General features: G+C 42.7%; 1 protein-coding gene across 2 annotated transcripts in view; it reads right to left on the minus strand.

The window, feature by feature from the left end:
* mbtps1 (membrane-bound transcription factor peptidase, site 1) overlaps window positions 1-14,463 on the minus strand; it is a 38,832-nt gene that overhangs the window by 22,620 nt on the left and 1,749 nt on the right. For both annotated transcript variants that reach the window (XM_080737283.1, XM_080737284.1), the window contains exons 2-9: window positions 11,264-11,769; window positions 8,576-8,839; window positions 6,568-6,762; window positions 5,615-5,725; window positions 4,439-4,548; window positions 2,290-2,406; window positions 605-672; window positions 377-479 (exon numbers count right to left, since the gene is read on the minus strand). In XM_080737283.1, the coding sequence (XP_080593409.1) occupies window positions 377-479; window positions 605-672; window positions 2,290-2,406; window positions 4,439-4,548; window positions 5,615-5,725; window positions 6,568-6,762; window positions 8,576-8,839; window positions 11,264-11,474 (1,179 nt within the window). In that variant the 5' untranslated portion in view covers window positions 11,475-11,769. The remainder of the gene's footprint in view (window positions 1-376; window positions 480-604; window positions 673-2,289; window positions 2,407-4,438; window positions 4,549-5,614; window positions 5,726-6,567; window positions 6,763-8,575; window positions 8,840-11,263; window positions 11,770-14,463) is intronic.

Below are 14,463 nucleotides of genomic sequence, written 5' to 3' on the forward strand. Positions count from 1 at the left end.
CCAACTAGATGTCAGTCTGGCTCTATGGCTGATAAAAGAGCTGGTATGTGTAGGAGTGTTGAAATGCCTGACTAGATATGACCGAAGGGGCAGAACTATATGCTGCGGATGACTGAAGGAACTGAGTGCAGAGCCCAGAGTGGCTGTGTGCTTTTCTTTGGTCTACTGCAGATAGATAAGTTGCTGGAGGTGCAAAGACTTCAGACCGATGGCATTTGCCCTTTGGCGACACCTGAGTGCGAGAGAGAGTGAGAGTGAGAGTGAGAGTGAGAGAGAGAGAGAGAGAGAGAGAGAGAGAGAGAGAGAGAGAGAGAGAGAGAGAGAGAGAGAGAGAGTGAGAGAGAGTGAGAGAGAGACAGTTCCTGGTCTAGCATACCCAGGTTGTCATGCCTCTGGACGAGAATCTGGCGATGTTGTCCTCAAAGTCGATCCCTCCTACTCCAATAACGTCCATCTGATCTGCTGGATTGTTCAGGGTCCTGAGCCAATGACGTTTGTGTAAAAAAAAAAAGACGGAAAGACAAAAAACATGAGCACATAAATACATATAGAATTGTGACAATGAACAGGATCAGTGTGAGGGGCTGTGGAGTGATGAACATACCCGTACAGAGGTCCATCGTTGCCGATAGCCGAGACCATGATCACTTTGTTAGCGGTGAGCTCCCATACCTGTCAATCAAAGTCATCATGTAAACAAACAAAACATCAAACAAAGAAAGAAAAAAAGCAAGGCAATTAAGTTTGCCTTCTTGAGAAATTAGGAAAACAAAGACAGACAGGCAAGATGGGCGAGTTGAAGAGATGTAAGACACATATGGTCACAGTTTTCCTTTCTAGTTCTCAAAATATCCATGCTTAGCCTTTACACCCCATCCTGTCTGCCAGCGAGCAAGCCATCTGGCAACCAAGTCGCACAACAAACTTTCCTGATATGTACTGTAGCACCGGCCCTGGCGACGTTGCCTGAACCAATCAAATTAACCAATGAATAAATAATGACTGGAGCGGAAAATGAATTAAGCAACAGCACGGCACGTGTACTGTACACACGAACATGCAGGTCTGCTTCAGATATTTTCTCTCTATTCGCATGCATAAAATAACAGTGAGTGTTTGTTTAATAAAACATAATACATCAAGTCTCCCTTAAATGTGAGTCTCCTTCAGTAAAAACAATCACTCACTATTAAGGCTGGGCAATGTATGGAAAATGTATTGATATCGAGGTATCAACATGCAAGGTATACATATCGACAAAGGCGGCTTGAAATGAGGTATTGGTGTATGTGTCAAATTAATTATCAGCCACACTACTGTATACATGCATGTAGCACAAAAGAAAGCAGTCTATCTGTAACCAGGTGTGGTTATTTCAATAAAATCTACCTAACCCTTCTATGTGTACTGTGCTATTCATTATCTGGGTTAGGCAGGCAGTGGACCTAAAGCAGAAAAACATTAAAAACGATATAATGCAGTTGTTTTTACCAATATCGTCAGTAATATCGACATCGAGGTATTCAACAACGTTATCGAATATCAACGTTTTTCCTAATATCGCCCAGCCTTACTCACTATACTGTACGAGTGATTGAACCATTCTTAGTTTAGTTTATTTATTTGTTTCCATGTAAAAGAAACATACTGAATTTCATAAACACACTTCATAAACACATTTCATAGACATTTCCTTTCCCTGGAAAAAAGGAATAGACTGAAGCCTAAGCTTATTACGTCTACCCTAAAGTTGTTCTGAAGTATAACGTAATGAGTATCTCACTATACTGCTGATGACATTCGGCCTATACTGACATAGGCTATATGAGGGTCTTACTGTGAACAATCCTCAAAAATAAATATGATGAATTGTGTCAGGAATAAAATGAGGGTACAGTACAGCTAGAGAAGCTAGGCTACTGTGTTGTCTGTCTCTACAATGCCGTTTGAACATCCAATTCTCTTAATAAAACAGACAATCAAAATAGTTTTATTCCAGAAAACGGCGCAAAGCAGCGTGCAGATTTCGGGCAATACAAATAATTAAAGGAAATAAAAGGAACACGGCCACAAAACGTCGCTCAGACACGGCGAAGGTATGCGGACGTCATCGCTGCACAACGAGCTGTGGCTCGAGGTACATCAGGACAGTCTGTTTGAAACATCTTCATAACTTCATCACTCGCTAGCTGGCCTCGCTGGCAGTGAGGATGGGGTGTAAGAGATGTTACACTACCCTTTCTTAATTCTTTCTTCAGACCGCATTCTAACCAGGAAGTGCTTTATCACCTTGTCAACAAAGGGGTGGTCCATGAAGTCAGGGCCCCCGATGCTGAGGTTGAGAACATCTATCTTTTTCAAGATGGCATAGTTGAAGGCGTCCAGGAACCACGAGGTGTAAGAAACCTGAAAGAGAAGAGAAAAAGACAAAAAAAATCAGAACATTCATGTGATTGGAGGCAGAGTTTGGCAAGATGGCTCATGTTCAGACCCTGAAGCTCTGGTCGCCAAACAAGGAACTGAGAGATATAAGAAATCACCATATGTGCAGACTCTTAACACATTGGATGCCGTTGATTAAACAATGATTTAATCACAGAGTGCCAGGGTTTTCCGTTGTGATAGTATTTTCTTTCATTCAGAACAGAAAAATGACAATCGCGGTCATCAGTGCTTTTGTAACGGTCGGTAGAGAAGGGCTTGTCATGAACATGAGATAAATCCACTGTTGTGGATTTCATAACACTGGTCTGTATTGGAAAACCGGATTTCCTGATTGAGTTGCATCTCCCATTGCATTGTGGGAATTTGAGTATTTCTCTTCAGCCGCAGCTGCCCCAGACAGCAAGTCAAGTCAAGTCAAATTTATTTATAGAGCACATTTAAAAAATCACACCCGTGTGAACTGAGCGGTGGTTTACCCACCTCATAGATCATGTGTACCGATTTTTGTGACATTTGAAGAAAATATGTAGGAAAAGGAGCAAAAAGTGTGTTTTGGAGAAAATTCAAGATGGCGGAAAATCTATCCTGGCGCAAATGGGCGTGGCCTATATGGGGAGATGCGTCTTGACCCAAGGAATCTAGGAAAAAAAGAATTTTAATTTTCCGATCTACGGTTCCAGAGTTACGGGGCAAAACGCAAAGTGGGCCGTTATAGCGCCACCATGAGGCCGAGTGATGTAATTATTTTTGGATTCATTCTTAAAATCATTATGAATCTCCTCTCCGAGGTTTGAAACTGTAGCTCCTATGGTTTACGAGAGAAAAATACTTGAATGTGAGTTTTTGCAATTCCCATTATAAGTCAATGGGGAAAATTAATTCACTAATAAATTAATATCAATTAAACTATAGAACCTTTCTCTTAGCAAGTTACTAGCACACGATTCCCGAGTAAGCCGGTCGATTTGACATATGGCGCGAGTGTGTGGTGCAAAAACTGTGGGAGGAGTAGCGTGCCAAACTTTGGGGCTACATACAGACACGGACGGACGGACGGATACCCACACACACGGCCACGTATAGGAGCGTTGTGACCACCGCTCAAAAACCACCAGGGTCGACCAAAGTGCGGTACAAGCATACAAAATAGCAGTGTTACACAAATAAAGATACAATAGAGCTACCCTATCACATTTGTCACTCGCTGGCGGCACACGGGACATCAAAGAGTCACTGGCAGACCTCGATCTCATCCAGTGAGTTAAATGACAGTGGATTCTACATTTTTACGTTATTAGTTTTTGGAGCGGTGAAAGCGCTCCCAATGAACAGGTATGTCTGTGGGTATGTCTCTGGGTGGCTGGGTGGGTGGCTGGCTGGCCGTGTCCGTAGTCTGGCAATACCTTGAGTGGCCACACACAAAACACTAGTTAAAGGAGGGGCGCTGTTTTGTGCAGGCCAGGCACACTCACCACTCACTCACAGGCACAGTTTACACTCACTCACTCACTCACTCACATAGGGTACAGCTGCTCAAATTCACCGCTCCACTTCGAACGGAGGTTTGATTTTTAGATAAACAACTATAAAATATATATATATATATATATATATTCTGAGCTGTTTTTGTAATCAGCTAAACAATTCACTGTTTTTAATGGTACCTGTCTTTTTATAAACCTCCAATCATGCTGAAAGCTGAACAAACATAAACATTGACAGGTGGATATTCTGCATTTCAGTGCCGATTCAAATGTAATATTTAGTAATAAGAATCAACAGCCAAAAAAGATTACATTGGCGGATTAAGTTTTTCCAATCAACATTCATTTGCTTGATTATGCCACGAGGAGCGTTAAACATGCAAGTGTACTCCAAGGTAGTTGGAACGGGTGTGTTATGCTTGATTTGTACTGAATGATGGCAACACACGCCAACAATGGCAGTTTTTGGTGCACAACGAAGTAGGAATAACAATGTTTATGTACAGTACCTGGTTGTTGGTGAAGACTCTGAAGATGTGGAGTTCAGAGTCCGGGGCGAAGCCCTGACACTCCCTCATGCTGGCTATCACTCCTGCTACAAAGGTGCCGTGACCTAGGCCTGGAGAGAGAGTCGGTAATTGGACAGTTAGTTAATATTATAAGATAAGTAGGGAGGTGTTTGTTCCAATTGTGTTAATTCTTTATGCTACAACTTGTATTACACAGGCAAAGATTACACAGGACAGTAGGTATGGGACGAAATGAACATTTCATATCACGATTATTGTGACCAAAGAAATCGCGACTTACGATATTATTGCGATAATCAAAATCCATTATCTTGGGGCGGAACATTTGCCAAAAAAATTGCAGGCTATTTTTTGGCAAAGACATTTGAAAGAGAGTGAAAAAAGGATGTATATTCTAAGTACCTTTTACCAATTATAGAGGGTTTAACTCATTGCATGCCAGGCCCGATAGTCCCGAGATTATTTCAATGTCTTTCCCTGCCAGGCCCGATAGTCCCGAGAATTTCCGCCATTTTGAAAAAAAAAAAAATAAAATAAAAAAAAAAAAAAAAAAAATTCAATTTTTTTTTTGACCCCAAAAAATGTAGTAGGCATGATAGAAATCGCGAAATTGCATGTTTAACCCCCATAGCAACCCCATCTATCAAACATGGCAGCCATCTTTGTTTACATTTTAGGAAAACATAATGGCTTCTATCTCATGAATGCCTGAACGGATTTCCATTCGGATTTTTTTGTTTGAAAGCTGTGAGCAATGTGGACACACGTGGTGCATTATCTAGGCATGGGTGTGCATGATCCGTGCACTATGAATTACATGGAAGTCTATGGAGACTGGAGGCATGGTAGAGTACGAAGGTATTGTTAAATGGCGGGGAATGTGTTAAGTGGTACCGGATATGCAGCTCGGCAAATAAAAGGTGAATTGATCCCAGTGCATGACGATATCACGATAAATTAAATCTCCATGATAGTATTATGTTGTTTTTTCCATCACGATAAACGATAATATCGCTCATCGTCCCATCCCTACAGGACAGGGGCCGTAGTCATCCGTTTGCATGCAATGCGTGCTGAAACAATTTCAGTCCAACCGAGCTGCACTTTACGCATCTTTATCTGGTTTCACGGCCAGCACATTGTCATCCTCCTCACCGTCATCCAGTGTCTTCTCATTGGTCCAGTTGGTCCTTTCTTTCACATTCTTAAAATGAGGGTGCTTCTCACTGAGGCCTGTGTCAAACACTGCCACCTTGACCCCAGAGCCTAGAAGCACGGGCGCACGCACACGCACACGCACACGCACACACACACACACACACACACACACACACACACACACACACACACACACACACACACACACTTAGAGTCTGTCTAATCTCTCAGGAACAAAACAGACAGGGCTCCATTTCTTTGACGATGGCTAGCCAGATTGTAGTCTGTCTACAGTAAAAAGTATGTTGTTAACCAATTAATGACTGTTTTCTACAATAAGTCCATATCATCCATTTATTAACAAGAAACGACACAGTCATATTATACCAGTTTGCTGCTAGTACTGTCATGACAAAAAGCAAGCAAATAAATACAAATAAACTGAAATAATGCTATGATGGGCAAAATATTAAATCATAAATATCGTCGCTGTTGGGCAGAAACCTTGTATCTCCATATTTTCTACTTTTTATGTTTTTTCATAAATTACTGCCCTACTTGGCTACTTCATCATACAAGTGTGTTGCACTAAGAGAGTGAAAATATCAGATCTACAAGCTCCCAACATGTCAAGACATGATGCGTTGTGAGCTTGTAGAATGGCTATTTTCTTTTTAAATAAACATTTAAAATGGGAACAGTTTCAGACGAATATATAGCCTACATATGGTTCTGTATCAGTATATCAGTCAGGCTGTAAGGGTCCATTTAGAACCTCCACAAAACATTTTATAGTCTAAACATCGTTTATATACCGTATATCATTCATATTATTTGCGAAACATATTGTATTGTTCTTGCTCAAAGATCGCATGTCAACATACTGAAATTCCTCTGAATTTCCATGGGCCTGTTAGGTCCTGACCTGAGAAATCAGTCAGTCAGTTTACCTGTGTGTCCCATCTGCCAGAGGACATCAGCCTGCAGGATCTGAGCGACGTGGCGGGGAATGGCCCGGAGGAGACGCCGGCTAGAGTGGCGGCCCGTGGCGTGCCAGAACCCCGAAGCAAGAGATAGGCTTGTCCGACGAAAGGGGCGGGATGACTGCCATCGAGTGGCGTTGCAGGGTGCAGGGGGTTCAGGTGCTGCATAACATCAGACACATTTACAGGTGTGTTAGAAGAAGATGTAGAGGATGTTTACAGCATGGACGAAGGCCAAGCCTTTCAGAACAGGGTTTGTTTGTATGTCTAACCTCAAAAGAAGATCAATAAGTTACAGCTTATGTTGCTATGTGCATTCTTATCCTACTTACTACTTATCTACATACTCCCCCAGACCTTCATTTAGCCCATCTCTCTCCTTCTTATTGTCTTTGTCTCTCTCATCCCCTTGCACTCCTTTACATCTTGAAATCATGAGTAGGGATGCACCGATATGACTTAATTAATGTATCGGATATCGGACAATGGATATCGGACACAATTAAAAAAAGAGAAAAATCAAATTGTATAAATATACAATATAATCACACAAGCCCATAACCAAACATTTTATTTTATAATTATTAAATTAACGATATCCCACAATCTTATCCAGCTAACTTGTCTCCATCGCTTGAAAAAACCTGTATCGGTGCATTCCTAATCATGAGGTGAGTGAGGCACATTGCACCAGCCTCATTCCAGTCAATCTAGTCTCACCAGAGCCATAACAGAACAATGCCATTATAAGATCATTAGTAATCAGCAGTAGCAACCAACTAGCTAATCACGGCTTTACACGCTCACAAGGATCGGGGGAAAATGTAACGTTCTCTTCAGTTTACTTCAAATTAAAAGTACATCCCAATTTATTTATTATGCCAATTCCCAATTGTATTGCCAATGTATTTGTCCCCGTCACTGCCAAGTGCCAACGTCTACTCCTTGGTCTTGGGGAGGGGGCAGACAACCACATGCCTCCTCTGATACACACAGAGTCGCCAGCTGCTTCTTTTCATCTGACAATTTTGGTTCTTCATGGACAGAATCGAATGTTACCCCCAGCCCACCAAATGTTCTATGGTGGGCTGGGGGTTGTTTGAGGGCACACTGAGCCTTTCATCCAATGCCAGGTACAGTGGGGTGACCCACCCGTCCCGCTCCACCACCCCATCCCCCACTCCATTAACTCACTAACTACACTCCCAAGGCAGGCACACACAGACTCCAGTGTCAACCTCCCATTACTCTCCCTTTCTCTCCCTCTCTCTGTGCACACACAGACACACAAACACTTCTCCCTACCTACATCAACACTCCCAGGCAGGTCCCACCTAGAGCTACGATACATGATCCCCACCAAACCACAATTGCAGCAACACAGATAGCCAAGACAGACCAGAAATACAGACTCCGTTTCTTAAATAAAAAGCCAAAGGTACATTCTGCGTTCTGTAGTTTATCGGCTTTCTGTATCTTTATAGATCAAGGGTCTTCAACGTTTTCAGGCCAAGGAACCCTTAGCTGAGAGAGATGAAGCAGGGTCCCCCACTACATACTGTATAAATGTGATGCAGATTTTCATTGATAGAGATAGATTCATAGACATGTTTGACAGCACTGTCATCAATCTATGTTGGATTCGTGTTTTTAGTTAACTTGACCTTTCACTATGTACTTGGTCTGCTCTTTATTGCTCTACACCAAACCTATTTGCCGAAAATAGCAGATCTACAAGCTCTCAACGCCTCGCAGCGCGAGGCGTTGAGAGCTTGTAGATCTGCTATTTTTGGCTAAAGTTCTCCTCAGAATATGGACGCGAGGGTTAAAGTTATTAATTTAAAAGAATGATCCTATCAAAGATTTGGCAGCCCCCCTGTAGTAACCCTGAGGACCCCCTAGGGGTCCCGGACCCCCTGTTGAAGACCCCTGTTATAGATCATTCTAACAATGGTACATATTATTGTTGACTTACAGGGGATGTATTTGAGTGTTCGGAACACTTTCCGCTGCGGCGTCACTCTCTTGATGTAAGGGTGGTCCTCTAAGACCAACAGGTTGCTAGGCGAGGCCTGGCGGATGTGGACCAGCTCAAAGTCGCTGGGGAAGTCTGAGGCTGGATTCTCCCGGGGAACAATGTGCCAGTCCAAGGCTCCGTCGCCGGTGTTACGCAGGGCGCTGCTGATGTAAAGGCGCCGGGCTTTGGCTGAGAAATACCCTGTAAATCCTACAATGTACTCTGGAAACAAGAACGAAAAGAACACATGAAACTGTGTTTCTGTGTACACAGACAGAGTAGACGGTTTCAGGCTGTCAACAACAAAACTGATCTTAACACATATGGTGCCAACCCCGAGTTTCCCGAGTTTGTATTGGTACCAACGCTGTGCCAACCCCGAGTTTCCCGAGTTTGGGCCGTTTTTGAAGAAAAAAATAAAAAATTCAAAGATTTTTTTTTTCAAAAATGTTTTTTGGACCTCCAGAAATGTGTTAGGCATGATCGCGATCGCGAAATTGCATGTTTAACCCCCATACCAACATCTGAAGAAAACATAATGGCTGATAAATCATGAATGCCTGAACGGATTTCCAAGCGAATTTTTTTGTTTGAAAGCTGTGAACAGTGGGCACACACGTGGTGCATCATCTAGGCATGGGCGTGCACGATCCGGGCACTATAAATTACATGGAAGTCTATGGAGACCATGGCATCGTGGGACATTGAAGAGAAAAAATCATGGCACCAAAAAAGTTAATACTTGTACAAATGTAAACATCCGACAGCCGGCAACCTATCAGAGGAACAGCTGTTAGCTACAGGCAGCTAGAATACAGTACATGTCCACAGGAGTTTTTATCCATTACCACCAGGTCAGGTTCAGCTGAATAGGTTTAGGAACACAATGTGGTAACAGAGAGAGAGAGAAAGACTGCATTCTACAAGTATTGTCTTCCACAGCAGGGTACACTAAACCCCTCAGTGTTAGGCCTTTTACTGCCAAAAAGAGAAAAATAATCAGTTAAAGTAACATTATGGATTTTACTGTGCACTCTCGGGTGTTTCTCAAAAACCATGCCCAAATTATCCTTGGGAAGAAAAATGCTATCAGGTTTTAAACTGTTTAGTTGCCAAGGCTTTTCCAAATCCCTGAAACATAAGATGGCCTGAAGAAACAACAAGTGTAATCTAGTAGTACATAAGCAGTCTGGAGAACATTGCCCCATTACTGGATAAGTTGCCCCAGGTTAGAACCAAGAAATTAGTTTTTGAGACAAAAAGAAAACTGTTGTGAACTGGAAATGTGTAAGCATGAATATACCACTGTGCAGGTTGCAAGACAATATGAATGGCAGAGTGGGAATAGCACAACACTGACAATGCTACGGTGTACAATTGCCGCAAGAACCCACTTTGCTAAATCGAAATACTGTGCATACAAACACGCAATTCAAATTTACAGTAGGACACCAAACACCATCGATTGCTCGACAAGAGCATTATGGTGGGTTATCAGTGGTGCGCAAACTGTGGATCACAGCCCATAAGCGGGCCAAGTATAAGGGGCCAGGCCGGTCATGGGATGGCCAACACATATTTTATGTTTGGAGAGAAAAACAAATGCATGCATAGCATACGTTTTGAGTGTCGTTTATGCTTGACAGGCAAGCTATTATAGATGTATTTTAAACACAGGCCCTGTCTGTATCATTTCATCATTATTATATGTTTAAAGACTGTATAGAGAACTTTATTTATTTAATTTAAAATGTGGTAGGTAAAAAATACTTCCATCCCTGAGGTCACATAAACCAGTTGGATGAGTCGAGTAACTCGAGTTATATCCCCGGTTCAACTAAACTACAATGCTGCTATTATGATTTGATGTTACTGAAACTGAGGTGTGTCTCGGGGAGAGCTAGTGTTTCATTTGTATCATTAGGACTTCCATTGTCGCTAGAGTCTGCCCTAGAGGGGTCACTATGTGATGATATTAGTGGAGAGCAGAGAGATGGTTTCGGCTGAGCAAGAACACCAGAGATTGCGGTTCAAAGATCAGTGAACAGGTAACATCCACTGGGGGGCATGTCTTTCATAATAGCCTCAATACCTGTTTCACATTTTATACATCTGTCTCTCTTTCTCCTTCATCACTAGCCTATACTTCTCTCTCAGACACATTTTACTGTGCCTGGGGCTTAGTCACAACGCGTCAGTGTAGGAGCATGTGTTGCTCATATCAGCAGGCGTGTCTGAGGCGTGCTACTTGTCAGATGGGCCTGCGTGAGGCTTAACAAAAGTTCAACATCTGCCCGAGGCCCCGTTTCCACTTTTCGTTTCATTCAGACTGCTTGTCCTGTGTATGCACAGAAACCCATTAGCCCCCGATAGCAACACCCTTCTCTAAAAAAGGTCAACATGTTTTCTTAACCTTTTCAAGTAAAATCATGTTCTTCTATGAACTATGTGCTATTGAGACGCACAGTAGCTCGGGGGCAGCTGCATGATGGGTGCCTTGCTCAACAGAACCTAATTTAGTTGACACATTTTCACACATGCTCCATCTACATTTTCGGAGACAGCTGACCATAGGATATCTGACTAAACGTGGTTAGGTACAAAGTGGGACGAAAAACTGCGCAAGCAGGAAGGAGATAATCTTACCGTGTTCTACCCGATTGGTGGAGAACTCCAGCTTGACTGTGAGATGGGAGCAGTTGGAGCCAGGTGTGGGGAGGGGATCTGGGGTAGGGGTGTGGTTAGAGGAAGGTTTAGCTCCTCCCCCTGATTCCATCCCTACCGCAGGTAAGTATCCAACCAGCAGCCCTAGCAGCACGGACACCCACACAGGAAGTAAAGACATTCTGTGTTGCATCTCAGTTGCTCGTGAACAAATAGTGGCAGGATACAGATCAACAAGGTTGTTTCAGAGCAGTTCAGGGCCAGAGCTTGGAAAGTGAGTCCACATGGCATGTGGCCTGAGCAGCTTGATTCATTTCTTTCTACGTTTCCTCTCCATGGTTGTAGTCCAAGGTAGTGCTGGTCAGTAATGCTGCCAGACTACAAACACAGTCGCCATGTTGAATTTGAGAAGGCAACCAGGAGAAATGTAGTGGAGGGGACGACGCAGTCACCGTGGAATATCTCTACAGTGCCTTTGTTGTTTATTCCTGCAGGAAAGAGAGAGCAACATTTACAAATACAGCAATGAAAAGCCATAGACAGTACACAATTAGATTTCCAACCTAAAAAGCTTAGGAAAGAACAATGGCCTAGCCTTCGTCTCTAATCTATTACATGCAGTGTTCAAAGAGGGCACAAAATGGTATTTAGCCTCTCCACCCAGCTTCACCAGATGGGTTAAGGAGACCATGTATTTCCTGAAATTAGAGAAAATAAAATTGACTCTAAAAGGGTGTATTAAAAAATTTAAGGAGATCCGGACCCCCTTCCTTGTCTATTATGAGAGCTTACAGGTGCCGCTCGATGAGGAGGCCTATATTATTTATTATTATCGGTATCGGCACCCAACTGATAAACTGGCCTGAGAAACTAGCCTGGGATCCAGACTGCTTAGCTACATTTGGCAGATTTTCTTTTCTCATTCGCTACTCAGTCTGGCCATGGTCCTGACTCGTATTTCAATTACATAGGCAATTGCTTGATGATATCCGTTTAAATCAATTCATCTAATTGCAGTGGTACTGTCAGTCAACCTTAACTGGTGCCCATATTGTTAATATTGTTTGGGGGGTAATGAATGATTGTTATTTGGCCACTTTCTCTCTGTAAATGTGGTTTAAATTTGGTTGGTTTACTTACACCGAAAATGCAGTTTGGCTAATATCACTTATACACAAGTGTGCTCGCAATATTGATAGCTTAAAAAGATCTTACTGGTATGTAACATTACATCTGGCATAACAAAACTGAGGTAGATTATGATTTGGCCAGATCAAAGTTAGACAAGATGACAAACTATGTTTATTTTCACATCCCGCAATAAATTCATGGAAATTGAGGATGATTAGCTTATTTCTTTATGCGAAACCACCAAATGTTAGTAATGTTTACTGTCAGTTAAACCACTCTCTATTCTTAGTCAAACATATTTGAGTTATAACTGTACTTAGACTGCTTTTTGGAGCTGTGTGGAACACAAGCTCCCTATACGTGGCCGTGTGTGTAGGTATGTGGGTGGGTATGTGGGTCTGTATGTAGCCTGTATGTAGTAACCCTGGGTGACCAGAGAGGTGCTGTTGAGTCTAGCCTGCCCTGAGCATCAACTGCAATACACACACACACACACACACACACACACACACACACACACACACACACACACACACACACACACACACACACACACACACACACACACACACACACACACACACACACACACACACACACACACACAGCTCCACTTCGAACAGAGGTTCGATTTTTTCATCTACACACCAAATCTCTAAGCCAAAAAGATCAGATCACGACCCGCTTGTCAGCCCGCAGATGGATCTCCTGTCTTAAAATGAACTTCCATGCACATGTGGCTACTGGGCTATAACGCTGTAATGAAACCAGTCTCCTCTCCTTCCTTGCCCCATCAAAAGGCACAGCTGGGCTGGTATGGGGCCATTTCCCCCGTAACCCATAGAAAGGACAAATTGACAGCTGAACACAACTCTCCAAAGTCTCCAAATTCGACAGAAAACTTCAGAGAACCAACTCTAATATTAAGAATAAGTGCCCACCCCAGGTTATATAAGGCAAAGGCAGACAGCCTGCTACAGTACCTCACACCAGGTGGCCAGGGACGAGGCATTTTTTATATTTTGCCCAATATGGATTTGTTTGCATTTTCAGTTTCGAGACATTCTTGTGGAGGAATACAGCCTGGTTTCATCATACATTGAATGACTTTGTTTTTCAATAAAGCAGCCTTCATAAATTGAGAACGAGTCACTCCCTTGGAGAGTCTGATGGTGTCATTTCATGGATGTGCCTTTTGCATAGTGCCTGGGGAGCAACGGGAGCCAGCTTGATTATGACAGGAGCAGAGTTGTATGGCTGCTGGACAAAGCATATGTGCAGTAATGTTCCACCCAGAGTGGAGTGTGCAGCTAGTAAGCCGTGTAGCAGAGTGCATTTTGTCAGTGTTAAGCACCATGTGCCTCGACTAGTCTAGATGAGAACATTGTAATGTTCTCAAAGTCTGATCTCTTCCACCTAAAGAGATGTGTTATCAAATACATGCTAAGCAACAAAAAAAGAAGGAAAAAAAGGTAGCCTATAATTCATGTACTACTTCACAGAAAGGAGACCAAGCTTGTTGAATCAGGGACTTGATTACATACTACATACAACGTTGTGTCTCATCCTGTGTGTGTGGGACGGGGGGGTCACAATACCAAATATAAAACAAAATTTGATAGGACTACGGCAGCGATGACTCTATACAATATAATTATAGGAGGCTAGCTGGCCTACTCTTTACAGTGGGGGGCTTGAATCACTAGCCCCGGCTTGGACCAGGATCTTTTGCCTGTAAACAATACACCTAACAACTACTGGTTAAGATTCTGGGCTGTAAAAATAGTCCTACTGGTAAGGGCAGGGCTGTAAAAGACAGGCTTGTAGCACTTGTGTCAACATTACATTAAGCCACAAAAATGACATCAAACCTTGGGGGCTATAATGGATTACTAGAGTAGAATTTCGACTACAGCGACAGACCCCCAAATCAGAACCAAAAAAAAGTGACATAACATCTCAAAACTGAGAGGTGGTGCTGATGGTTGAGATCAACCGTTCATTCCAAATTCCAGATATTAGATTGTTTAGATTATTAGATGTCTTTTTTA

Source organism: Nannobrachium achirus (assembly GCF_963921795.1).
Source record: "Nannobrachium achirus genome assembly, chromosome: 11".
Taxonomy (NCBI): Eukaryota; Metazoa; Chordata; class Actinopteri; order Myctophiformes; family Myctophidae; genus Nannobrachium; species Nannobrachium achirus.